General features: G+C 39.7%; 1 protein-coding gene across 1 annotated transcript in view; it reads left to right on the top strand.

The window, feature by feature from the left end:
* The window catches only part of slit3 (slit homolog 3 (Drosophila)), a 199,225-nt gene that overhangs the window by 150,174 nt on the left and 21,736 nt on the right, over positions 1-27,315 (top strand). The window contains exons 15-28 of the mRNA XM_056250333.1: positions 2,401-2,551; positions 4,591-4,665; positions 5,533-5,676; positions 8,149-8,292; positions 11,435-11,598; positions 13,936-14,071; positions 16,782-16,850; positions 17,688-17,759; positions 17,900-17,971; positions 19,622-19,693; positions 20,628-20,791; positions 21,178-21,302; positions 22,862-22,959; positions 24,552-24,691. Of these exons, the coding sequence (XP_056106308.1) occupies positions 2,401-2,551; positions 4,591-4,665; positions 5,533-5,676; positions 8,149-8,292; positions 11,435-11,598; positions 13,936-14,071; positions 16,782-16,850; positions 17,688-17,759; positions 17,900-17,971; positions 19,622-19,693; positions 20,628-20,791; positions 21,178-21,302; positions 22,862-22,959; positions 24,552-24,691 (1,626 nt within the window). The remainder of the gene's footprint in view (positions 1-2,400; positions 2,552-4,590; positions 4,666-5,532; positions 5,677-8,148; positions 8,293-11,434; positions 11,599-13,935; positions 14,072-16,781; positions 16,851-17,687; positions 17,760-17,899; positions 17,972-19,621; positions 19,694-20,627; positions 20,792-21,177; positions 21,303-22,861; positions 22,960-24,551; positions 24,692-27,315) is intronic.

Below are 27,315 nucleotides of genomic sequence, written 5' to 3'. Positions count from 1 at the left end.
CATACTCTGGCCTGGAGCAGTTCTTCTCTCACACTGCCAGGTTTCAGAGTGCTAATAGGACAATGCTGGCTGTTCTGAACCAGAATGAAGATGCCTTGTTAGAAGATGCTTTACGAGTCGGAACTGGCCCCCACACGCAGCCAAAAGCGGGGGCCCCTTGAGGGAAATTATTTGGTGGGAGAAGTGCAGCGGCTGTTTTCTTTGATATTAAGCCGCAGGTTTTTCTCATTAAAGTTCTGTCAGTATATCAGCACAATAACAAGTGCAACACCAGACCCCTAGTGTGTGTTTCCACAGGCGTTACAAGTGTTTGCACATGAAAATCTGTGTTTTATGTGTGTGTACGTGTGGTGGCAGAGGGCTTTGCTACACTCCTTTCTCCTCTGTGATGTCTTTATGTGTGTCTTTCTAGTCCCTGTCTGTCTGTCTGTCTCTCTGTCTGTCTTTTCGGGCCTTGTATTCCCAGTGGGCTAATGTCCCAGTGACTGTGCTGGGACGAGGGAAAGGGGCCGTGTGCATGGTGTCCCAGAGTTCTGGGCGGCTTCCTGGCTGCTGTGTCCTGGCTGCTCCCTCCTCCTCCTCCTCCTACTCCTCCTCCTCTCCGTCCCGCTCCGCTCCTCCACTCTGGCCTCTGGTGCAGCTGTCTCTTGTGCTTGATCTAACCATGTGCCGCCGCCTACACAAGCCTCACATGGTTCCGTCAAGCACCAGGGACCGCTGGACACACTCGCACACAGCATGGCATTCTGGGATATGTGCGGTGGCACCTCTCTTAGCCACCATGAGGAGCGAAGGTGGCGTTCTTTAACCCGGGAACAACGGATCGCTTGTGAAGAGCTCTAGCTATGTTCTCCGTCTGCATTTCAAAGGGCGTTTTTTAAGTTCGCTCTTGTAGACATTGGGCTTTGGCTAGAAGCATCAGGGCAGCCGAACAGAGATGGTGGGAATAAGATAAACAGTGGCAGGCGAGTGATGGCTGATGGGAAGCAGACTTATCGCAGGCGGCCAGAACCTTGTGTGTTTTCCTGTCAAAGCACCTCTTAGCGCCAGACCTCCAATACCTCCCATACCTGACCTGAGACGAGGAGGTTGTGTTCGCAAACAAGCGCCTGTGACTGCTGGTGGGCGTGTTTGTAGGTGTAAAGAACAAAGACTTATGTAAAATTTAAATATGTATTCCTATTTATTATGTGGGTGAATCTCATGAAAACATGTCCAGTGCATGATCCCAGTCCAAGTCCCATTATTTGAAATCTGAACTGTATTTACAGCTCTTTTTTTTATATAAATATCTGCATGATATGTACATATGTCCATATATTTTGCATATTTTTATAAAGAGAACATTCTTTTTAAGACAATTAAGCTGATTTCCACCAATTTCTCATTATTGTAACAAATTTCTGACATTTTATTGGTGTTTTTTTGTAAGTCTCATTATTTGAAATTTGAACAGTTAATATTTGCATGCTATGTACAAATCTGAAATTTGTATATAGAAAAAATATGTAAAATTGTGGTCGGATATTTTACATATTTTTATAAAGATAACTCATTATTGTAATATATTCAGATATGTCAATTTGAGATTCTTGTCTTCATTCCTATTATTTGAAACTGTATTATTTAAACTGTATTGCAATTCTTTTTATATATAAATATTTGCCTGATATGTACAAATTTGAAATTATGCAAAAATGTGGTCATATATCTTGCATATTTTTAAAGATTACAAAGTCATTATTAAGACAGATAATAATTTTCTCCAATTTCACATTACTGTAATACATTTCAAATGTTTTATTTGAGATTTTATTCTCAATTCCTATTATTTGAAATTTGAACTGTATTACAGATCTTTTTATATTGTATTACTATAAAAATCAGTATAAAGTCAGTACAACAAAAATCATGATGTATAAATATTGTACCATATATTTTTGTACTATTTATTTTACATTACAATATGTGATTGTGGGGGGTACGGAGCCCCTAAAGCCACATGGTCAAGGAAAAAAAAAAATTAGATGGGGGAATTTTTTTTTTTCTTTTTTTTTTTATTATCAATGCTTTTGCGTTTCCCAGAGAAACTTTGCGTTCGCTCACAAAGAGCTCAAAAGTTGTTCTTGGGGGAATGCAAAATGTTTTGCGAGCGAAGGCAAAAGCATTGACTTATTATTTTTCTTCCCATCTCATATTTTTTTTCCACCACCATGTCCCTTTATGGGCTTCATATGGGGGTGCTTAAGTGTCATGAAAATAATGTCAGTGCAAAAAGGCTTAAATTTTTTTATTGTTAGGTGATCTGGACATGTGATTTGAGATTTACCCGTGTGTGTGATGAATTGAATCAGCGGTTTGAATGTCCTTCTTTCTCTGTTTGTGTTTTCTGTTTGTTAGGTGGGGAGGACTACCGCAGTCGTCTCAGCGGCGAGTGCTTCCAGGACCTGGTTTGTCCCGAGCGTTGTCGGTGTGAAGGAACGGTGGTTGACTGCTCGAACCTCAAACTCACCAAAATACCCCCTCACCTGCCCGAGCACACCACTGACCTGTAAGAGACACGCATTTAAGCTTACAGACACACCTAGCGACCCCATCAATCATTCTCGAAAACATTCGTCTTTTACAATCCCACCTCGCTAATTCTTTCGGTGTCCCTCTGTCCCAGAGGCCTCATCCTTCTCTCTTGTCCTCTGATTACGGGGTCTTGTCCCCGGCTGAGTTGTGGTGAATGAATGTCCGAGGCCTCTCCCAGGCCATTAACCACTCAGCTGCGTTTTCCCTGGGAAGAGCTAGTCAGGGTGACAATGCGTTTGTCCTTGTGTGCATGTGTAGAGGACACATCAGGGTTTTCCCTCTGCAGTCCCATCAACTCGAGTCATCTGTCACACTCTCTCTGTCTCTCTCTCTGTCTTTCTGCGGCTCAGTGACTACAGCTTGCACCCGCTAGCACAGCTGCTTATTTATAGAGCTCTTGCGGGAATGCTTGCAACCAGGAACCAGCACTTTATGTCTGATGTGCTTTCCCATGGCAGGCCCCGCTAGGGAAACCAACCCTGGGGGAAGCAGAAAGACAGCAATGGTGCATTTACTAGACTCTACTCTTAATAATGTTTGGAAAGTCTCTCCCGACCTGTTCTAGACCTTCTTTGCACCTGGGTTTGGAATGGGAATCTAGCATACTGCTAAATGCATGCTGTGCAGTATATACTGCAGTCTACTTTTTCATTTTCTGGTTATACTCTACATTTGGTGCACTCAAGTCCTCCTGAGAAGTTTGTATTTATAAGCTGGGAAGTTGTATTTATGAAGCTTCGTCTGAGCATAATGTCGATGTACCTTTGCTACATAAAATTAATTTTAAACTCTAAACTCTTTACAATTTGATGAATAAAGAAGGCCTTTGTTTATATTTAATTTATGAAGTTGCTGTATATTATATGTTATATATGCTATTGTAATTGTACAATACTATGGTATTTTGTACATGCAACTTAGTTTTATTGTAAATGAAAAAATATATATATATATTTGAACAAATTTACCATTAATACAGATGCTGCATTTATTGCATTCAAGTGTGCCGCACAAGCAGAAACAACCGTTTCTGGGATATTTTGGCTTTTTTCTACAGTGGAAGAAAGTGGAGATACACTGTCCATTTTGTTTTTACAGTCTTTGATTGCGTCCGACATGTTTTCTCACTGACACGTCCTCATCTTGCTCATCTAGAAAATCTTGAGCATCCCACACGTAATTACAACTTTGTGGTGACATACATGTGCGTTCAACTCATTAATACAATCTTGCCAACATGAGTTGAATGCACCAATTTTGGCAGATGTGTAACATAACATTGTAAAATCTTCAGCGTACTACAATCATAGAGAAAATGTACAGTATACTGCATAGTAGAACAGGGGTTTTCAAACTGTATTTTTCTATAAATAAATGCCCAATTATAAAGTAAAAATATGAAAATATTTCATTAATTCCCATTGAAATTACTGGAATTATTTTATTTTATTTAAAATTGTATTGTAAATTTCCTTTAATTTGATTTAATTTAATTGAATATACTTTTTTTTAAATGCCTCCTTGCAGCCACAGTTTAAAACCCCTGATAAAAAGTACAATTCCATTCCAAAATACGCCATCTGTTTCTGTCATACGCTTTTCCTGTCTTCATTTATCTGCATAGCACATTAGCCCGTCTTCCACATGCACTGTTATTATTTGCAAAAGTGTTTGAGTATGTCCTTCATATTGATATCACCGGTGATGAGGGGCAGATGAATGTGTATGAGAGTCACATATCCAGCACTCACACCAGAGAGAGCGATACTGATTTTTCATTACGTTGACATCACAGTCCTGATTATACAGCGTCTCCCACATAAGAGACTTGAAGACTGAAACAGAGACGTCGTCTGAATGATAATCACTTTCAGCTCTTTTGTCTCCATCTCACTCCTACATACTCCAGTGAGGTTTACTTGTGCTTTTTGCTGTGAGACTTTGTCTTATTATTATACCTTGTGAAGACTGTTGAACTATTGACCTCTGTCTCTCGATCTCTCTCTACTCCAGACGGCTGAACGACAATGAAATCCCCATCCTAGAGGCTACAGGAGCCTTCAAGAAGCTGCCAAACCTGCGCAAGATGTACGAACTGGTTTATTTATTCTTTTCATTTAAAGGGTTTGGCTGCTGAATGACATTGGGGTATTTGGGAAATTCAGCTTTGTATGCAGTGAATGCTATGGACAATAGGACAAGAAAAGCTTCTGGAGTATTCCAACCTAGTGCGCAAAAGCATGCAGTGATTTACTGTCAGACAATATTTGCAGCTCACTCCAAAATTGGAAAAAGCGGTATTCGCTCAGGAAGAGGACCGGTGATTTATCATGCATGAAATTGCTTACTATCTAGCACAGTTATAAATTGGGCAGATCTAAAAGACTGACCTTACATTTTACTGTAGCTTGGTTTAAAATTAAGCTGTGAATCATCATAAACGTGTGTTTAGGATACAACCACAACCTATTTATATGATGAAACAAAGAAATTTGCACTGTACCATTGCAACCTGTGCTTTCTGCCATTTTGTCAAAATAATAAATAGTGCATTCGGGACACATTAAAGGGATAGTTCACCCAAAACGGAAAACTCTGTCATCATTTACTCACCCTCATGTTGTTCCAAACCTGTATGAGTTTCTTTCTTGTTTAGCACAAAAGAATATATTTTGAAGAATATTGGTAACCAGACAGTTGACGGTAGCCATTGACTTCCATAGTAGGAAAAAAATATATACTACGCAAGTCAATGGCTATCGTCAACTGTCTGGTTACCAATATTCTTCAAATTATATTCTTTTGTGCTAAACAAGAAAGAAAATCATACAGGTTAGGAACAACATGACGGTGAGTAAATAATGACAGATTCATTTTTGGGTGAACTACCCCCTTTAAAAGAAGTGCTTGTGCGTCATGGGGAGTTGATGTTTTTCTTGAATTTCGTGTTTGCAGAAACTTGAGTAATAATAAACTCCGGGACATCCGTGAGGGGGCGTTTGATGGGGCCGGAGGTGTTTTGGAGTTGCTGTTGACCGGAAACAAGCTGCAGTCAGTCAGTGGACGGATGTTCAAGGGTTTGAGCGGCCTCAAAACACTGTGAGTATCACACCCGCGTTTCATTTTTCAAAAGCCAAACCCTGCTTCTCCTGTTATCCTGCTCATTAAAATGAAGACATGTCTCCGAGCCACGTTCACATTCATATATTCAAACGACTCTGAATATAAATGCACAAACATTAGTTACGGCATTGGAAATCTGCTCTTATAGGCTTATTAAGAAAACAAATTCAAGAAAAATTGCCCACTCTCAGCGAAAAGCAAACTGTGATCGTCAGGTCGAATCAAGATGTTAACCGTATGAAGTTATTCTAAGAAACTAACGGGCATAGACGTCGTCTATGGTGGTGTGCTATCGGGAACAAAGATGCTAATACAATGCATATTCTGAAGCCTGGTGGTTAGAAAAAGCCTACCGTAGGTCTGCTGTCGCTCTAATTAGCTTAATTGGAGAGAGAGGAGTGCACAGGAGCAAATGAATGGAATCATGGTCCTGCAATATTGGATTTAGTGGCTTTCAAATCCCAGGAGTATGTGTCCAAATTGAGTTTGCTCGTCTCAGATCCCTGTTTGTCAGAGTTTAATGCCGAATTTGCTGCTTTCAGGTTTTCATCACGGCAGACTCTGGTTTGCATTTAGCCTGTTTGTGCTGCTGAAGGCCTTTAGGAGACCCTGATTGTTTTGGGCTCCTCACCCCTCCCAAACCACACGCACACAAACTCATCTTATCTCGTGTCAAGCAGTGAGCTGCCTCAGCTGGCCACGTCTGCCGCACAGACAGAATCTCAGAGAGCAGACGCACATGGTTACAGCGCAGGCCGTGCTCCAAGATCATCGTCACACACAGACACGTTTACATAGCAGTCTCACCGGCCAGAAAGCCTTAGAATAAACCAGAGACTTATGCTGTTTAAATAAAGCTGATTATAATTAGCACGCACTAACCCAAAGTCTACACCTAAAACAAGCCTTTTCTTCTTTGCATTTTCAGAATAATAAAAATTTTAAATAAGAAAAAAAACATGTGTAGATTCTAAGATAGTTAGATTAGAAACACCAGGTCCAGTTCATGGGCTTATTAGACCCTGGGCTAGCTGGATTATGAATAGTTTTTTTTAAATAGTCTATATAAAAATCAATGGGATAAGTGAGTTCTTCCTAAAAGAAGACACAAAAAACATATAACATAATATATAATATAATATAATATGCATCACCCTGAAGGGGATAACAACCGGCTGGATGTACATTATCCTTCTTACATGGCTACTTGCCACATAGGTAAATAGTTAGACACTAAATATTGGGTTGAAATATTTTATGAGCTCTTTAAACGCAAAGCTTCCGCTGAGAGAGCAGTTGCTAGCGAGCGGCAAGTTTAAACTAGATGGACATTAAGGGATGCGGTACAGTCATACCACTTATTACACAGCAATTCGCCACATAAGTAATTATGGGGATAAGAGATGTTGATTTGAGATGAAACTGTTTTAAAATCTTACCTGTTTATTATCTTATAATCCATCACAGTGTACAAAACTACTGTCGCAAAATGGCAGCGGCTGTGTTTGTATGAAACAAGCGAGCGTGAGTCCCCGATACCTGGAAGACATAATTGAATAACTGAACACAAAATGTTGATTTGAGTTTAAAAATTTTATTACCTCACTTAACGCAAAACTTCCACAAAGAAAACCCGCTCCTAGCAAGAGTATAATGTTGACTTCAGTAACCCGGATAAGCCCGTGTTATCAGTTTTTACCGGTTGTTACCGGGGAATATCATACCGCTGGATGGCGCGATTGACCAATCAGAATCAAGTATTGCACAGAGCCGTGGCCCGTGTAATAATATAATGTAATGTAATGTAATGATATAGCCTATTTAGGGTGCTCTGGTGTAAAAAAAAAATCTATATTTTACCATAATATATAATTATTATCATAATGTAGCCTATAAAAAGTTATTTATAAATAAAGATATACATATTTTTAAATGTTCACAATATACTGTATGTAACAGACTTTTAATAAAGGCTACAAATGAATAGCTCATTACTGTTGTTTCTCACAAATTGTCCAACACAATGTAGACAAAGCTTGACACAAACACACACAATGCAATATGCAGTTCATTGTCAGTTAAGCAATGTTTCACTTGAATGCTCTGATACACAGTAAGTGCTGCCTGCTGAAACCCCATCAGATTTCCTTCTCGTAATCTCACAATAAAAAAATCACTGCCAATCCATCATGCAGACTCACTTTAGGTTCCTGTCTCTGTATACAGCTACTTTCCTCCTTTATACTGGTGTGTATGTGTTCCTAACCACTGCATGCATGCCACATCATCTCAAAAAATGTCAACAATGATACCATAAAACCACCATTGACTTAATGCATTACAGCAGCCACAGAGTCTCATAAACACTATGTCCCTCCCTCCCCGTGAGCTGTGTGCTGCTGTCTGTCAGGGTCAATGTGATCCAAGCTGCCTCTGTGTTCCCATCAGGACGCTGAGGAATAATCAGATCAGCTGTGTGGATAACACCACCTTCACTGGCCTGAGCTCTGTGCGCCTGCTTTCCCTGTACGATAACCGGATCTCCACCATCGCCCCTGGAGCTTTCAACACCCTGCATTCCCTCTCCACCATGTGAGTCCTCCACCCTCTCACACACACACTCCCCTCTGCGTCATGGGTTCATTCTATCAGTTATGCATCCATAATCTACTGAATTCTTTAGTGCTACATTTTTTTGGGAAATAATAATACCTAAGAATTTGGTATCTGAAGCGAAACTATCTCTACTGCCTGATAAATACATTCACTGAATTTGCTGTGTCTGTACCAAACCCACAAACGAGTTAGTTCAAAAATTCACAAAGACTCTGGAAATCAAACACAGTCCGTCGGGTCACGCACCACCACCAATCAAGTGCCTATTATATCTTCATATGCAAAGTGGATGAGGATGTGGTTCAAGCTAAGAATTCTTATTGTTTGCAGATGTATTTGCAAAATTATGAGGTTATGTTTTCTTGTCTGGGTTGAAAACGGTTGTTCTTGAACCTCAGATGAGAACATTTTGGCTTGCCCCGGGGCAGGGTGAGTTATTCAAAAATGGCTAAAAAGGAAAATTGCCCCGCTGTCTAAAAATGGACTAAGATTTTGTGCAATGAGGTTGTCCATACAAAGGCAAATGTAAGGAATTAATTCTTCTGCCATCTCATTTTTGCTTTTGATTGTATGCCCAAAAAAAAAAAATTGGGAACAGCTGGAGAAAATAAAGTGCGGTACATTTTTAATACAGATTAATATCTGTGTAGCTTTTTGCAGGGGATGTAAACAAAGAACTGATAAACAAAAAGTGAACTCTAGTGTGTCACAGCCCTGAGGGGATGGCAAGAAAGAGAACGATCAACGGGGAAAACTGAAAGATATCTCACAGATGTTCATAGATAAACAGATGCTGTTAAGCATTCAAAATAACTTCTGGTGGAATCATAATTTTGAGAAAAAAAGAAAATAGAAATGATGACTGCCAAAACAGCAAGCATCTGTAACCATTTGAATTATCATATCAGGCTTTATTCTTGGCACATGTTACAATGTGCAACAATACACATGGTTCTCTTTTTCATTCTGTGAACCCTGCCTACTAACTGAAATATGTGAACATATGTGAACAGCAGAGACACTCAGACTGTTCTGATTTGCATTAGAGTCATTCCTTCCATTCTGACCATCTAATCAAGTTTAGCATGCACAAACAACAGAAAGAATTTACATATGAAGTCATCCTATCAGTGTAATGTACATCTTTTTTTTGTCAAGGCCATAAACAACTTTAAATTCTCAAGCCATACAAGTGCTTTTTGTAGCTTACCACTATCACTACTGTTTGTTTGTTTCTGTTTTGCTTTTGTGTGTTTTTTTTTGTGTGTGTTTTTTTATATATATTTTGGAATATTTCCAACTACCTAAATGTATAGTTGTGTATATAGTAGTGTAAATAAATAAATGCACTAGGCTCTGTATAATGATTTTTTTGTTTTTTATAAATGAATCCTCCATGCACAGTGTATTCTTAATTTGTGTCAATATGGCTAAGTGAGCATAAAGAAACATAAGTAACTATTTACTCAAAGCCTTTATATGTAATGCATTATAAAAGTATTTTAATTCATTAATTATGCCTTGTAATGCACCTCATAATGCATTGTATGGCGTCATGAATAATGGTAAAGACAGTTATAATACATTATAATAAATATTATAATGCGTTTTAACTTTGGTTACAGTTATGTGTGAAAAAAATATTATGCATTGTAATGTACATTATGAATACCTTTATAATAATACATTATACATAAAGGCTTTACCTAAAGTGTTACCGAAAACCCACATTCAACTCTTCCTCACTTCTTATGCCATAAGGCAACTTTTCCAATCAATCGGTTGTGCTATTTCTTTCAGAATCTTTATTTTTCGTTCTCTTTTTGCTTTGCCAGCTCTCTAATTAGCCAACGGCTGACACAGCCATGTCCATTTCAGCACAGGGCAGCTAAAAATATCCAGAGAGAGAGAGAGAGAGAGAGAGAGAGAGAGAGAGAGAGGCCTCCCCAGCTATTCTCTTCCCACAGTAGTGCAGCAGGCATGTTGGGCACACTTCCCTCCTTTTTCTCTCTCACTCCATCATTCATCCCTCCACCTTTGCCAAAATTAGAGCAGAGCGGGCGAGTGTTTCCGGTAGGAGAGTTTGCAGGGCTAAAGCAAGCAGTCAGGACAGAGGTTACTTTTGTGTGCTCACATTTGTGATTATCACAGTAAAAATAGATGTGTTTTTGTTAGCAATGTCCAATTTATTCAATTTAGCAGGATAAGTAGTCTCTAATGTCTAGTTTGTGATATCATTCCCAAAGCAAACGTCTGCCTCGCTTTTCTCTCTCTCAACCTGCCTTGCGTTTCTTTACCCTACCTTCATGTACAGAAAGTGATGTAGGAATAATTAAAGGCAAACACATTGCTGGTGAGGGATATAGGTTAGTGTTAACATAAGCCCACCCCCTTAAGCTGCAAAGCATCTATTGACAAAGCAACGGAAGGTCAGCACACTCGATTCATTTATCCCGCCGGCTGTAGTGTTGCAGACACTCTCAGCTACTGTATTAAAGAGTTCCTCTGTGTCTGTACTAGCACTGCTGCTCCTGCCCATGTGTTTCAGCAATGCATCAGTTAGACGGCCATCTGTATGGGCCGTCACCCAGTTCCCTGGTGCACTTTCCAGAGTCATTTCTGGTGATGCTTTCAACTCAAGGCTACAGTTTTATGATTTAGGTCTGCGTGCCACCACCTGAACTTTCAGAACTCAGTAAGGACACATGAAAAATGAGGCAATAAGTTGATTCTGAAGCCTCTGATCCAGTGGTCCCAATAGCCATTGGTTGATGGATTTTTCTGTACCCAAAAATGTGTCTGTCTGTGTCTTATTCTGAGCCTTCATTTGAGTTTTTTAAAGCACTTTACTTTTAGTGGCTGTTATAACAGTGTTATAGCAGCGTAATAAAATGTGAACTAAAGCAAAAGTTGCCAGCATTGCCAGCATTGCAGGTCGCATCGAAGTCATAATATGCAATTGTATTGCTATTTAAATGCAAATTCACCCATGCAATTCTCCTGCTGTGTTAAATGGGCTGAAGTTTGATTGTTTATGTGGTAATTTAACCCTGCTGATTGCTTTCCATTGTAATTATATAGTAATGAGGGTTTTTTTCTTCTTTCTGTTTGTGTACAGTAACCTGCTGTCTAATCCCTACGTGTGTGACTGTCACTTAGCCTGGCTGGGACTGTGGCTTAAGAAGACCAGGGTGGTTAGTGGCAACCCACGCTGCCATAAACCTGCCTTCCTAAAGGAGATCCCTATACAGGATGTGGCCATGCCTGATTTCTCCTGTGACGGTACAACTCTCTTTTGAGCATCTTCCTCTTGTACAATATGTTCTGCTTGCTCTGTTGGTGGATCAGTAACTCAGTTAAAGGGATAGTTCACCCAAAAATTTTAATTCTGTCATCATTTACAAGTTGTTCCCACCGTGAATGAGTTTCTTTCTTCTATAGAACACAAAAGAAGATATTTTGAAGAATATTGGTAACCAAACAGGCTCAAGGTCCCATTGACTCCCATCAAGTCAATGGGCTCCATCAACTGATTGGTTACCAACATTCTTCAAAACATTTTCTTTTGTGTTCAATAGAAGAAGGAAACTCATACACGGATGGAACAACTTACTTGAGGGTGGGTAAATGATGACAGAATTGTCCCTTTAATGGCTGCATCAAAAAGTGTAATAAACCACAACAAGTTGTGCATCACAGTGTTTGTACCATAGTAAAGGAGCATGGATAGCCTAACTCCTTTAACTGTTGTGTAATCACTGTAAACAGGGTAAAAAAAAAAAAAACTTTTACCACATCTGCTAATGGCGAGTTATTATATTATGTTTGATATAATTGTCATCATAAATATTTCTTATTGGTATCTTTACATATGTATCACCTTGTAACTTTGGGTTTTATTGTACATATACAGACTTAAAGATATAGATATATAGACTTATGTACAATAAAACCCAAAGTTACAGGGTAATGAACTCCATACAATGTATATACAGTACATTTTCCTCTGAAAGAGGTTTATCACCTTTTTCACAACTACACTGAACATGGCATATGCAATCAGATTTTTTTTTTTTATAAATACAAATGTACCAATCTATGCTACCATGACTCCATCTATACAGTGTTGATTCTCTTTTATGTTCTTCAACTCCTCTGTTTCTACAATTCTCTGTTTAGAGGTTATATACCCCCTTTTAAGCAGTTCCTCATGAACCAGAGGCACATTGTCAGGACATTGAATAAGGGTTTGCAAACCTCAGCTACTATTTACACTGTAGCCTTTGCCATCCACACCACATCCATCTCCAGTTCCCATGAAATCACACTGCTTAGATCAGGCCACTGAATCAGCTCCTTCCAGACACCATTCCAGACCGAGGCTTGCTCTACGCTCCATCTCCTCGGATTTCCCACACCTTCATCCCCCTCTCCCTGCTTCCCAGCGTCAGGGTAAATCACACCCGGCCAACTTCCCACAAGGCCTCACCGAGAGGGCACCACGAGGACAAATTAAATGCTGAGCGTGGAGCCCTAAACATTATCTTCTCCCTCTCTGGTTTTTATAGGGAAGAACTCGTGTCCATAAAGACGGGGGAAAACAGAACCTCTCGAGACTGACATAAAGTTTAATGGAGAAAAAGAAACTGCGGTTTGGCTTCTGTGTGGATTGGGTCCTGTGTTTCAGAAGGCCTCCCTGTCAAAGCTAGGGTGTTCTGGGTAGAAACAGCTCTTTTGCTGCTCCAGGACTTCAGGGAATATCGTGTTAAGAGAGCCTGCTCAGCTGTAGACGCCGAAGCACTTTGAAATAAAGATGTTCAAAGTGAGAGAGATCGCCCTGGCTCGAGGTCCATTAGTTAGAAGAGGCTGTCTGTCAGGGCTCATGTGTTGTTATTCCGCTCATTTCTTCCTCCTTGTGCGGGGCGCCGTCACTTCAGCTCCAAAAAAACTCACCAGCACAACATCTAGCTATTTCAGTGCTCTGCAATTACAGTTAGAGTAACAAAGTCAAGCTAAATTGATTTACGGGAAGATATTTTTGGTTGTTTGAAGTAGTCCAGTCATTGTAAAACAAGCCCCCTTGGCCTTTCTTCGTTTGCAGGCACATCCAGGTCCAGCGTTCCCCTTTCCAGACTCGGTCTGCGAGTTATTCTTGGAGCATATCTCAGTCTCCATTACCTCCCATTAATGGCTTAATTCACTGTTTCTTTTTAATCTGCAGGGTAATTCAGCATTTTACAGATAGCATCTTACAGAGCTTGGATGAAAGCAGTATTGCTTGCAGGAAATGTGGAGCAAGGGAGGCCAAAAGCAATATTTAGCTGCTGATTTTAAACTCCTGTGCACTGTATCACTTATTATGAGTGAGCGTGCTCTGTAATAATGATACCCATGTTTGGAGAACACACTGGAGAAAGGGTTATTTTCAGAGAGGGTGCAATGCAGTTCGGTGCACACAGCACCTGTGCTATTTCATCTATTCTCCCTCTTTCTCAGTCCTCCATTACTCCCTTTTAAAGAATTGATGAGTTTCTATATTAGATCTTTTAGCAACGCATATTACATTTTTCTCTTGCATGATGTAAAGGAGCATAAAATATGCATGTCTTTCTCTCTCAGGTATGGAAGAGAATGTCTGTCTGCCGTCGGCCCCTCGCTGTCCGGATTCCTGCACATGCTCGGACACAGTAGTGCGCTGTAGTAACCGAGGGCTGCGTTCCCTGCCTAAGGGCATCCCTAAAGATACAACTGAACTGTGAGTTTCTTCTTCTATCTCCTTTTATTTTTACCTTAATCACTTTAGGACAGAATCACAAAATCGCTGGTGGATTTTGTTTCCACAAAGTTCACGTCACATCCAGTTTTCTTTTTCTACTTGGTCAGTTTAGTTCATGGTAACAATCGGCCCAATAGGTTGAGTTACAAGAGTTCAAATTGGGGTCAGATTAAACTGTGTGAGGTTGGGAGTGTTTAAAAAGAGGAGACGTACAACAGTAATAAAGTGAATAAATAAAGTGTATTTACAGCATGAAACCTGAAAACAAAATAAAACTAGAAAACTTAGGCTGTTAAAAGTGTGGAGTCAATTTTCACCCTACCATAAAACAGTCCTTAAGAGTCCTAGTGTGTTGAATGTGCCCACCGGTGTATATAAATATATCTACAAAAGTGATAATCCAATAAAGTGTGCTCTCTGAAAAGGTAAGCCCTCAAAGGGTAACTCCACATTCCAGGCTGTTGGTGATCACAATTGTTCGACCAGTTAATGACCCGTTTGCATGCTATCCTGCCTCCTTTATGTGGTCTACTTCCTACTTCACATAACTCACATAACAGGCAGACCCAGGATCAATTAAAGACATGCACACAAAAAACAGATAAGAGGAACTAAAACAACAGATAAGAGAGACTAAGACAACATGTAAACTTTTTAAAACTCTAATATACATAAAATCATTATAATATAGAGTGGTTAAAACATGTGTCATATGTGAAAGTGTCTCAAAAAATTTTGATTATTCATCCAAATGACCATATGAGCAGATGGAGATTTGATCCATTGTCAGACAGATTGATTGATGGGATGTGTTTGTACAAAAAGACTAGAACAAATGCACACATAAACACTATTATCACAGCCAAAAGAATTCATTATAACTATATTATTGGGATATCTATATAAATTGAGGGTACGTTTACACGACAATGATGTACTAAAAACAGAGACGTTTTTCACATACAGACGACAACGTTGTCAAACCTATCCCAGTTCACACGGATCTGCGAAAACGACTAAAAACGCTGTATTATTCATGCCAGGCCAGTAGTTGGCGATGTCACTTAGGAAAGAAACACTGCACACCTATGGGCTGAACACGTAATACGCATACGCATGACGTCACCGTTCTCACAAATTCGCGTTTTTGTAAAACACACTCGTAAAACAAACTTTTGTAGTTTACACGGAGATATTTAACAGAACCTTTTTTTAAAAAGCTTGCACTTTCAGAAGTTTTGCACTTTCAGGCCCCCAAAACGCTGTTGTCGTGTTAATGAACAGCCAAAAAGAATAGAAAGTTGTCCATTTTTAGTTGAAAACAGTGTCGTGTAAGCAGCTCCTTAGAAAAAAATATATAAATAAACAATACTATCAGTCAAATTCATCTTAAACTTAATTTAAGTGATCACACTCAAAATATGAATGTAGGAAGGAGGAGAGAGAGTTTGTGTGTAAAACTGTACAAAAGCGCACAAAAAGAACTTACTGTTGATTGGCACTTCCTGCAGACTGGGGTGTCTTTCTTTTACGGAATCCAAAAAATAGCTAACAAGTTAACTTTTAAGTTGAGTGAATGTATTACAAGGGTAATCTGTCTTGTAAGAGGTGTGTCAAGGACACAGTGGTAATATCTCATTGCTTTATACACTACATCACACAACCCCAGGTTTCAAGCTGTCATTAGATTTATTGACAACTTTGGCAGTGGCAGTATTGACCTTCATTACTCAAGAGTCTACATGTAAATCAGCCTGCCATGAGCAATACAGTTTCTGAAACATACCCATTTTTAAAGAATAAAAAAGCCCATGATATGTCTCGTGCTGGCCATGATCCAGCTCAGACTGTATGAGGGTCAGTGAGTTTGATGCACAGTGTGAAGGTGTCCGTCATAATCTAATGGACCAGTCAGATGAAGAGAGAGTACAGCGCCTTCATAGAACTGCTGACACACAGGCCGTTTACACTCGACAAGAGCCGCTCATACTCCCACTTAAACGGAGAGAGTGAGAGCGATGGATGGGGAGACAGGGAAGCAATAGAACAAGTCGACGGCGACAGAGACGAGAAAGAAATCACAAGATATCAAACAAACGACAAAGAGAGACTGATATAACAAGCGGTTATATTACCGAGTGTAGTGAACCGGAAAATCTTGCTGTTGGTTTTTCAGCAGAAGGACAGTGACTGTTCTTGGATCGTACAGGAAAACTCCAGAAGGACTGACCTCTTCTCCTGTGTTGTAGTTTTGAAGACCGTATCACTGATCACTGACAGACCCCATTATCAGCTGGCTTTGATAGCAGACCCTAAAGTCCCTATCAAAGCCCCATCTATCTGTGTCCTGTCGTCTGCTGACGTTCTGCTGGGCTCGGCTGAGAACAGTCTTTTAGCACGTTTTAGCACGCAAAATAAGGATGGAGGACATTTAGTAGATAAGCAATGCAAGCAGCTACACTTCAGGCCTGATCTTTAGCTCTGATCTGGAACCTAACGTAAACGGCAAGGCAGCTCACTGTAATTTCTCTGAATTTAAAGCCACTTTGTGGTTATAAATGTCTTCTCTTTTTTTCCCCTTTTTTCTTTTTATAAGCATGAAATGAAATTTAAAACGAAATCTGGTTTCGCTTTGTACCTTGTCTGAGGAGTGTAAATTTGTCTGTTAACATTTTTCCTACCGTTTCAGATACTTGGAAGGAAACCTCCTCACATCCGTGCCCAAAGAGCTTCCTAGTCTGAAACAACTGACACTGCTGTATGTATTTCTCCTCTTTTTTTATTGAATGTATTCATTTGGCATGCACATTTATGTTTTAAGCATTCCCATTTATATTGCCTGAAGCTGAAGGATATATGAGGCACCTCTGTACAAAACACACTGTAAGAAAATCTCACACTGTAAAAATAAATAAATCATAACCTACAGTAAAAACGTCTTAATTGATGAACTGGAAGTTAACTTACCAACAAATGTATGGCTTTTGCAAGTGAAAGCTATGAATTGCCGTATAGTTTACAGTGAAATAACATTCCCAGAAGTGATGCATCACATACCAAATTGAAATGCATTAAACATCACAAACCAGTATTATTATATTTTATTTAAATGAATAGGTTTCTGCTCGCTTTTGTTGTCAGTAATGTACATTAAGGTGTTTTGTGTTATATTTGATGTTTTTAGTTCATGTCTTTTTCAATATTTTAAAATCATGTTTGCTATCCTGATGGTGTTTGGTCTGTGTGTGCATATGACTCTATACATGAGCGTTGGCCATGGTTTGTGTAAAATTCACTCAAAAAGTCACCAATATGCTTGGTTGCGCACCATAATGCCTGATACATTTTTACTATATTTTTTCCCAAAATTTATATCTGGCAACCGCAACTGCCAGTTCTTTAGCGAAAAATTGACGGGATACAGTTTCGTTTTTATGCATGTTTTAAGCCATTATCTTACCCACAACTAAGATAAATATCTAACTAATGTATTTTCTAAGAGTAAACTGGCCAGGGTTGTGAAGGTATGTTGTAGACTTTGTTCTGAGGGTGTGTAATTGAATCTGCTGTGTGTTTGTGTGTGTTTCCTCTACAGAGACCTCAGTAATAACAGCATCAGTCTTCTTGCCCCTCTCACCTTCAGCAACATGACACAGCTCGCAACCCTGTAAGTTAACACCATAATCCAACAATCAAACAGTTTCTATGTCGACATATTGCCTTCATGTGAACATTACTACTACTGACTAAAACATTTTGGCAGAATTGTTGACATTAAATGACAGTTTTGTCTCCATCTCTCTGCAGGATCCTGAGCTATAATCAAATTCGCTGTGTCCCGGTTCATTCATTCGATGGCTTGCGTTCTCTCCGCTTGCTGTAAGACTCCCTTTTGTATTTTACCTGATGAACTAGCGATCTGCTGCACAGCCACTTCAATCTCTCTCTCTCACACACACACACACTCCCCATGCACCACAACACCTCTCTGAGATCCCAATAACCTGCCTTATGAACTTAACGTCAGGAGATTAGTGCCTGAACAAAGCAGCTTTTGAACACGTTCACAGCATCAGCAAGTTCTGAAGGAAGAAAGCATTTTTTAAGAAAGCGGATTTTAAGAGCTCTTTTAAGTCCCTTGGGTTACTTTTTTTTGTATTAAAACTAACAGATTGTAACTTTTATATGCATATATGAAAGTCACTTTAAAATGTACTTGGAAGATTTTTACCATACCCTCATCATTTATTTTTTTGCAACATTACCCTTATACCATACTCAAACTTTTAATTATAAAATGTTAATTATTGCTATCATTTAAAAGTATAAAAAGAGTAAAATAAACATAATTAATTTCACTATTTATTATGTGAAAATAACAGTACAATTTAAAAAAAAAAAAAATTGTGGAAACCGTGCGACTTTTTACAGCATTCTTTGATAAATAGAAAGCTCAAAATAATGACATTTATTTGAAATAGAAATCTGCTGTAACATTAGCAATGTCTTTACTGTCACTTATGATCAATCTAATAAAAGTAATTCATTAATTAAAGGTAACGTATGTCCCTCAAATTATTCATGTCCTTTAGTCAAGAAAAATCCAGGTAAATATCAATTGTGAACAAATTATTTTTTATTGAGCTGTAATTTTGTTAGGATTGTCTCAAGTAAAAAATATTGTGCATTTGTGATACATATTGTGATACAATGTGTATTTATGATGCATAAAATGTTAGATATAAAATTAGTAAGACAAAGTCAGACAGTTTATACTTTTAAAATATAATTTCTACCACATATTTAATGGTAATTTGAGATGTGGTAGAAATGACATTTGTCCATGGCAGGTGTAAAAATTGATATATAAAAAAAGACAATTCTCCTTAGATATTTGTATATTCTCTCTTGCAATTTATTAGTAGACAAATAAACAAATCTTAGTTGTAAACAAACCATTGTGTGGCCATAGTTGAAGAAACAACCTTAAATGTCTCTCCGCATTAAACTGGATGGTTTGCTTTGTGTCTCTGGGCAGGATAGGTTATCAACACCCTGTGTGCACAGATATGTTAAACAGACCAAAGGAAGCCCACCTTATGCCGGCCTCTTCATGTTTAGTCTGCCAGGCAGTCATCATTGTCACTTTTTAATTTCCCAGAATGCCTCAGGGCCACCGCAGGGCCACGGCCTCATGGGTCTGTAGCTGTCCAATCATGCTCTCAGGTTGCAGTCTGAGTGTATATGTGTGGGCCGAGCGCCCTGTAATAGAACAGGATAAATTATTAAACACAACTGACACAGCGTACAATGAAATCTCAATGCAAAGCTGCCGTTCCCATTGGTGTCTCACAAAAAAACGGCAGAGGTTTTCTATAATTCGCGCTAAATGCCTTGAATGACTGACCCTTTCTTTATTTCTTTATCTTCCCTCTTTCATTCTTTCATCATTTATAGTGCGGAAAACAATGAAACCAACTCCCAGAGCTCAGTGCTTTTTTTCATTTTCTTTTCATTCTTCTCTTTCAGAACCCTCCACGGAAATGACCTTTCAACTATTCCGGAGGGAGCCTTCAGCCACTTGACATCTCTGTCTCATCTGTAAGTGTGTGTGTGTGTGTGTGTGTGTGTGTGTGTGTGTGTGTGTGTGTGTGTGTGTGTGTGTGTGTGTGTGTGTGTGTGTGTGTGTGCCAGTGTGAGAACGTTCTCTCTCTGTCTCTATTATTGATGGACTCCCAGTCTCAACCTTAGAGACCAACTCAGATCTTTAGACTCAATGTAAGTTTTACTTCATTACTGTGTGCAACCTAGAGAGAGTGCAGCCTTGTGCTCCGCGCTCGGAGACCGAGCCCCACAGGAAATCTTTGTAAATTTTATTACCGCTAAAAGGCATCTATTATGAAGGCTTATGGCCGTGTTGTTTTTTTTTCCTCTCCGGCTGTAGTTCCTGTTGCCGGTTTGGAATGAGGATACTGTAGCTCCTTGTGTCCTCATTGAAAAGAACGGTCAGGATAAAAAATCCATTGAGGAATAAAGGCCCTGTTGAATTGAAGGAAGTGCGATTGGGATTTCTGTAGTAAATGAAGATGTCGGCTTTGTTATGTACTGTACTCAAAATTGTCTTTGAGCTCAGAGTTTCCGAGTTGGGGGATTGTGGAAAACATATGCATCTTTTCATCTACCATCTCTAGTTGATGGTTCCAACTCGTAAATACGAACTTCTCAGAAGGACTTGAATGCACCACTAAGGAAAAAACTAAAAGTGTTACCACTAGACCAGGGCTGTCCAACCCTGCTCCTGGAGAGCTACTGTCCCCAAAGTTTAGCTCCAACCCCAGTCAAACACACCTGAACCAGCTAATCAAGGTGTTCAGGGTTACTTGAACATTGCAGGCGTGTGTTGGAGCAGGGATGGAACTGAAGTCTACAGGAAGGTAACATTCCAGGAGCAGGGTTGGAGACCATTGCACTAGACCAACGAATCATACTGCTATTCTTTTCAAACAAAGTGTAACACTTGTCTCCTCTCATGCAGGGCTCTTGGAGCGAACCCCCTATACTGTGACTGTGGGCTGCACTGGTTGTCTCAGTGGGTGAAGGCTGGGTTTAAAGAGCCTGGCATCGCCCGCTGCACTGGACCACCTGACATGGCGGACCGACTGCTGCTTACCACCCCCCTCAATCGCTTCCAGTGCAAGGGTGAGTCTCATTTCTGTCTCGTCTTTCTTCTCTTTTGCTGGTTAGTCTGCTCCAGACACATTGAATAGATAGAATAGAATGGATGAAAATAGTGTGTATTTCCAAAATAGAAATATTTATTATAAAATACTAATACAAATATCAAAATTTAAACTAAAATGAAAATGAAAAATGTTAATATAAAAATAAAAGCTAATACAAAAGAGTCAGAGCAGAGTTTTTTTTCCTAGAAATAACCTGAACAGATAAATAGTTTCACAAGGAAAGGGTCAGCTTATTTTTCATGCTGACCTTAATGTCACCTCCATTCCCTTTGATTTCTCATTCTCTTGCTTTCTTCTCTTCCACACATTTATTCTTCACATTTTGTGTCATGTGCGATTCAGGTCCAGCAGATTTGAATCTGATGTCCAAGTGCGCCCCCTGTCTGGCGGCTCCCTGTCAGAACAACGGCACATGTGTGAGTGATGTCACAGGCTCCTACCACTGCACCTGCCCTTTTGGCTACAAGGTGAGTGAACAGCCAACGGCCCGCATACATCATCGGGTAGCATCTATCCTGTCCTCCTGCACACGTGTACAGAATATTCCTTTGAGTTATGTGCATCATTACATGCAAGAGAGCCTCATCATCCATCTTCCCAAGCTCAACTTCCTGTATCTGAATTTCTTGATTAGTTCCTATTGTACTCAAGGCAGGCGTTTGTGAGGCGATGTTTGTGTAGCAGACTCATACTCAGCAGGAACCGTATGACCTTGGGGGTGAAGCCTTGGGCTGTTGGCAAACACATTGCAAGAGATGTGAAGAATGTGAGCTGCTTTCAAAGGCAATTTATTTAGAGACAAGAAGCCATGAGAAGTGTGACAGGGAGTGTACAAAAATGCAAATTTTACGGCATGATGCAGTTAACTTCCCTCAGCTAAAACAAACTTCTTTTGTAAACGTACCATAGTACACATGAACCAAATTTTAGACCACCTTTTTCAAGCAAATTGGGCTGCAGATTTACCAAAAACCACTTGAACAGCTTCGAAAAACCAAATGAACCACAGTCTGACATCCAACAGACTCTGTTCCACACAAAAACTACTTTGAGAATGTGTGTGTGTCCCGACTGCGGTGTGAAATCATTACCTTTTGTTTGGTTATGGGATTCCTGTCAGTGTTGTTCTGTTGAAGAACAGATAAGAGCTTAACCCTTCGCCCTCTACAAGACAGAACCAATGGGCTGTCTTTTAATTAAAAGCACAGCTCTCAAGGTCAGTTGCAGGTGTGTGTCTGTCCTCGAAGTAAGTGAAGATTAATTAGAATGTTCAAGAGTACTGAATTAAATCAAACATGGGAGGAAGAAAGAGAAAAAACAGGGGACAGAGAGAGAGAGAGAGAGAAAACAGAGGCATATGGGCCCTTTGAGGAGAGCAGAGGAAACAGGCATATCAGTGGAAAATTGAAGAGTGTCTGAAATTGAAATGGAGAATGTTATTCATGGAGTTACAGCCCCGGAGTGTAAAAGGATCAGGGCACAACATACATCTTCCATAAACCATGGTATTAAACTAAACCTGGCTCTGGGCCTGGATATGGAACTAGTAAACAAATAAGATTTATATATTTTCTGAGTGGTGCTTGTCAGTGCAAATCTACAATGTTCCTAGTAGGTGTTTACTTGGCTAAACAGTTGCTAATATGTTCTAAATGTTTATATTATTTTGCTACGTGGTTGCTAGGGTGTTCTGGGTGGTAGTTTACTATTTAGGGTTAAGGGATTAGAACAGATTCCTAATTATAAGTATGAGCAACAATAATAACCATAGCAAGCGCTGCTAATCATTGCCCTTAGTATCCACTCCTTAACCCTGTTTGAATGGTAAATTGGGGTGAACATTTAAGTTGACATTTTACTCAGAACTCATTATGTTATATTGTAGTTGATGCTTTTTATTCCTTTCACCTCTTCATCTTTCAATGTAGCCATCTGATTGTGATGGCTCGGGATCTAAGGGTCAGACATGTTAAAACCCGAGCTCTTTCTTTCTTAATCTATGCTCAGTGTCCTTTACTTTCCTCAGGGTCGTAACTGTGAGATTCCCATCAACGCCTGCATCAGCCTGCCGTGTATTAATGGAGGCACGTGCCATCTCACACCTGGACTGGACGGGCATTACAGGTACATCCAGACCTGTACAAATTATATTTTGACATGTTGAGTTGTGGTGCTAATTCTGGTAACATAGGTCTGAATGTAGCATGCACAGTGTTTCCACTATCACTATGAATACAAGTGTCAAAAGGATATAAAGAAGATTTAAGAACTGAAATAAGTTCATTTGAAACTGTCGTGTTAAAATGCACATCTGGACAAAATCTGTGCATTAAAAAATTAAAGCTTGTAATACCCCTGGACATTTGAAAGAAGCAAGAGGCAGGCAGATTGTTGTAATGGCACAATAAATGTCCCCTGTGCCCCATAAATCACCCGGCAACTTTGGTAATGTTATATTAGAACATTTTTGTAGGGCAGCCGCTTCACATCCAGAAGAAAACAGAATTGCACAATGACTTTACAAAAAAACAGCTAGCAAATGAGCCCAGAGATTTGTGTGTTTTTATGTGTCTGTGGGTGGAATATATCAGTTTCTGGCGTAGCCCCTGAGTGTTGGCAGCCAGAGGGCAGGGACTGGGTGGAAGGGTACAAGCGGGTGTGGGTTCTGCTAAACGCTGAGATAAGTTTTACTGCTATTGCTCAACAATTCACCATGGAGATGGAGGTTTATCAAACACTGAGCCTCAGTCACTGATGGATCAGACCCACAAGACTTACGGATAGCAACAGAAAGACAAAACAACAGAGAAAAAATACATATATTAAGGGCTGCTTCAGGAGGTGATGTAGTCGAGACCAGCTCATTTGAGTTTGAGTCAAGACCGAGACCAGAAGAGGGTTGAGTTTGAGTCAAGACCGAGTCCTCATGCTCTCAACAAGACAAGACCATGAAAATATGGTCTTTGGTTTGGACTTGAGGACCAAGAACCTGAAAATATGGACTTGGACTCAGGAGCATGTGGACTCTGTCTTACTGCAGACTCGACCCTTTTCTGGTCTCGATCTTTAGACTATGACACTGGATATATGATCTCCAACAGTGCTTCCATCATCTGCTCACCATCATATTGCTTGTTTTTGGTGGAACACAAAAGGAGGCATTTCGCAGAATGTTAAGGCTGCTCTTTTCCTCAAAGAAAGTGGATGGTGACCAGTGAATGTCCAGCTTAATAACTCAGAGAAGGACAAAGCATTCCATAAAAGTGATCTATATAACTCATATGCTATATTCCTTCTGAATAAGTCTTCTAAAGCCATACAATAGCAATAGTCGGCCGCATACGTCATTGAGGCTGCTTCATTTCAGTAAACTGACCACTACATTCCAAAGTCATTAAGAAATGCCAGCGATTTATTCTTCACTTGGAATAACTGTTAATTTTATAATAATAACTCTCCCACTTATGACATATGCAGCCGACAAAAGCCACCTCCGGAGGACACAGCCTTCGAAACGAGACATATAGCTTTAGAGACCAAACGATGAGACATGAATAGCAACAAATGACACTGTTATGGCTGCAGGACTAAAGAAAAACAGTTTGGCAGGCCTCAGGGTGTCACCAAACAGAGCTAAATCACTGAAACCCGTGTGTTTTCTTTTGTCCTAACATTTGAAGTATTGATTATTGTCTTGTGCCTTATCATTCCTGTAGCTGTGTGTGTCCACCTGGGTATGAGGGCCAGCAGTGTGAGGTGAATCCTGATGACTGTGACGACAACGACTGTGAGAATAACTCCACCTGTGTGGACGGCATCAACAACTACACCTGTGTCTGCTCTCCTAACTACAAAGGTACCAGTTCAACCTCATTGAACCAGCCTATAAATGCATTCAGAGTGTCTCAGACGCTGATACAATTTTCTTAGTCATATAACCCTATTTGTCCGTTTCAGTCGTACCGCAATGAGGCCATTTCACCGGCCAGACTGTGCCAATTGCAGTTATATCCTCCAGCCACAACTGAGGTGGCTAAGAAAACATTAGGAAACCAAAATAATATACATGTTAAGGCTGGTATAGGGCAGTTTTACTAAACAAACCAGTTTTTGACAAAAGTTCTGACTCAGCGGATTTAGAGTTCAGCTGTTGTTAAAACTGTCTGTTCATTTCCACTTCTGATCTGCCAAGTGCTGAGCAGTGGCACCACTGCTCTGGTCCTCCCTTCTTTTCTGCCCTCCGCTCTTTTCCTTCCTCAAAATAGGAAGTGCAACTGCTCCTAGCGGGCCCTGTCATTATAACGGCATTCCTCTTTGCCACCTCCCCTGGAGCGGGTACATTTGGTGTGTAGAGAGTGTGTGTACTTGCTGCGGTCCAAGCCTGGCCACATCCATAAGCTTGTAGGGCACACACAGCTGTCTGCTTAAAGGGCACAGCCTTAAACTGAGTTTTCAAGGAAGAGAAAAATGTTATTGCTCAGAGGTTGATCTTAATGGAGTTCTCAGTTAAGTTTCATGTAAGGATCAACTTTGGCTCAGAGGTTTCCTCTGAAATCCTAGGAGTTAGATATAGGAACTCTAGAGGAGACGTGTGGGATCACTGATCCCTCAGTGAACGTGTGGGATCACTGAGGGATCATCCTCTATTTATGCTAGAGGATCACTCTAGCACACATTTTTATGCTAGAGTCTCCATTTACTCTCAGAAACAACTGTGATATTTGAATAAAAATCTCATTTGAGACTTTTCTTGCATGCAGGAAGCTGTCAGTTAGATCTCCCTCATTCTAACTGGTGCTGCTCATCTTACTCTCTTTGTCTGACTGTCATCTGTACCAGTCCGGCTCGAGCTCATCAGCAAATATATTTTTAGTAGTTTCATATAAAAAAGGATGTAATTATGTGGGTGAAATGTAAGTGGAGAGTTGGAGATTTATTTATTTATTTATTTATTAGTTTATTTATCAGGGACCATGCACAGTTCAAGCCCTGTACCAGAGTTAGCTATACGGCTAATTTACATCTGTGGTCCCCGGGCAAGGGAAAAAAAAGAAAAAAAGAAAAAGACAACATAAACACACAGTACTCACATAAAAAACAGAATACAAATATACAATATATAAAAGAGTCAATGATCACATATTTGATTCGCCTTCAGCCAAGTCTTTACGGACTTTTTAAAACCACTAAGGCTTGCACAATCTCTAATGTAATGTGGGATTAAGTTCCATTTTTCAACCACTGCAAATGAAAAAGCTGATTGTCCAAATTTAGTTTTCCTAAATTGAGTATAACAGTCACCTCTTACAGAAGCCCTGGTGACCCTTACATTATCTCTGCAAAAGGACACACATTGCTTGAGTGGGGGTGGTGCAAGATCATGTATCAATTTATACATCAGACACATATCAGCAAAGCTTAAAAAACTGTCAAAGGTTAATAAGTTGTATTTTTTTATAATGATACAATGGTGGTAGTTTCTCGGTTTTTTATCCAGAACTTTCACCGCTTGTTTGTAAAGGGAACATAAGGGTTTTATCGTAGTCCCACCCGCCTGTGACCAGCTTGTGGAGCAATAAGATAAATGTGAAAAGATCATCGTATGTAATAACAACTTAGCTGCAGCCATTGGTAACTGATGTCTTATATTTCTAAAATTTGCCAAATTAGCTCTGACACAATTGGATATTTTTTTAATGTGTTTTTTAAAACTTAGGTTAGAGTCAATAATTAATCCTAAATACTTAAAATGATCAACAATATGTATTGTCTCTCCCATGATACAGATATCAGGCTGATGTCGTACAACATTCTTCTTGACAGAGAAATACATACCCACTGTTTTGCTTACGTTAAGAGTAAGACAATTGAGAGTTAACCAGTCTGATACTTTGGTTAGAGCCGCAGTAAGTTTCACTGCGGCTTGTTCCCTAGATTTCGCATGGGTATAAATAACTGTATCATCTGCGTACATTTGGATGTGAACTTCCGGGCAAATCAATGGCAAATCATTAATATATAAGCTAAATAAAATTGGTCCTAAAATAGATCCCTGAGGGACTCCGATAGTGCAGTTAACAAAGGAGGAACATCTATCATTAATCCTAGTGCACTGCTTTCTTGAATCTAGATAAGATTCCATCCATGTCTGAGCATTGTGAGAAAAATTAAACTTTGACAGTTTGGATAACAGAACATTATGATTTACACTATCAAACGCCTTTTTAAAATCAAGGAAAACAGCCCCAACAACCCCTCCATTGTCAAGGCTAGATTTTATTTGCTCGACAAAATAACAAGTAGCTGTTTCTGTGGCATGATGTTTCCTAAATCCAAACTGCATAGGGTGCAGTGGAAAATGACCTTGATTTAAATAGGCTAGCAACTGGTCACAGACAATCCTTTCCATTACTTTGGAGACCACAGGAAGGATACTAATGGGTCTATAGTTAATTATATTAGTTGCATCTCCAGCCTTAA

This window comes from Rhinichthys klamathensis, unplaced genomic scaffold (assembly GCF_029890125.1).
Source record: "Rhinichthys klamathensis goyatoka isolate OS25496 unplaced genomic scaffold, OSU_Roscu_1.1 h1tg000068l_1, whole genome shotgun sequence".
In the NCBI taxonomy this organism is placed as follows: Eukaryota; Metazoa; Chordata; class Actinopteri; order Cypriniformes; family Leuciscidae; genus Rhinichthys; species Rhinichthys klamathensis.
The sequence above is the reverse complement of the archived record's forward strand: the minus strand, read 5'-3'. Positions and strand labels throughout refer to the sequence as shown.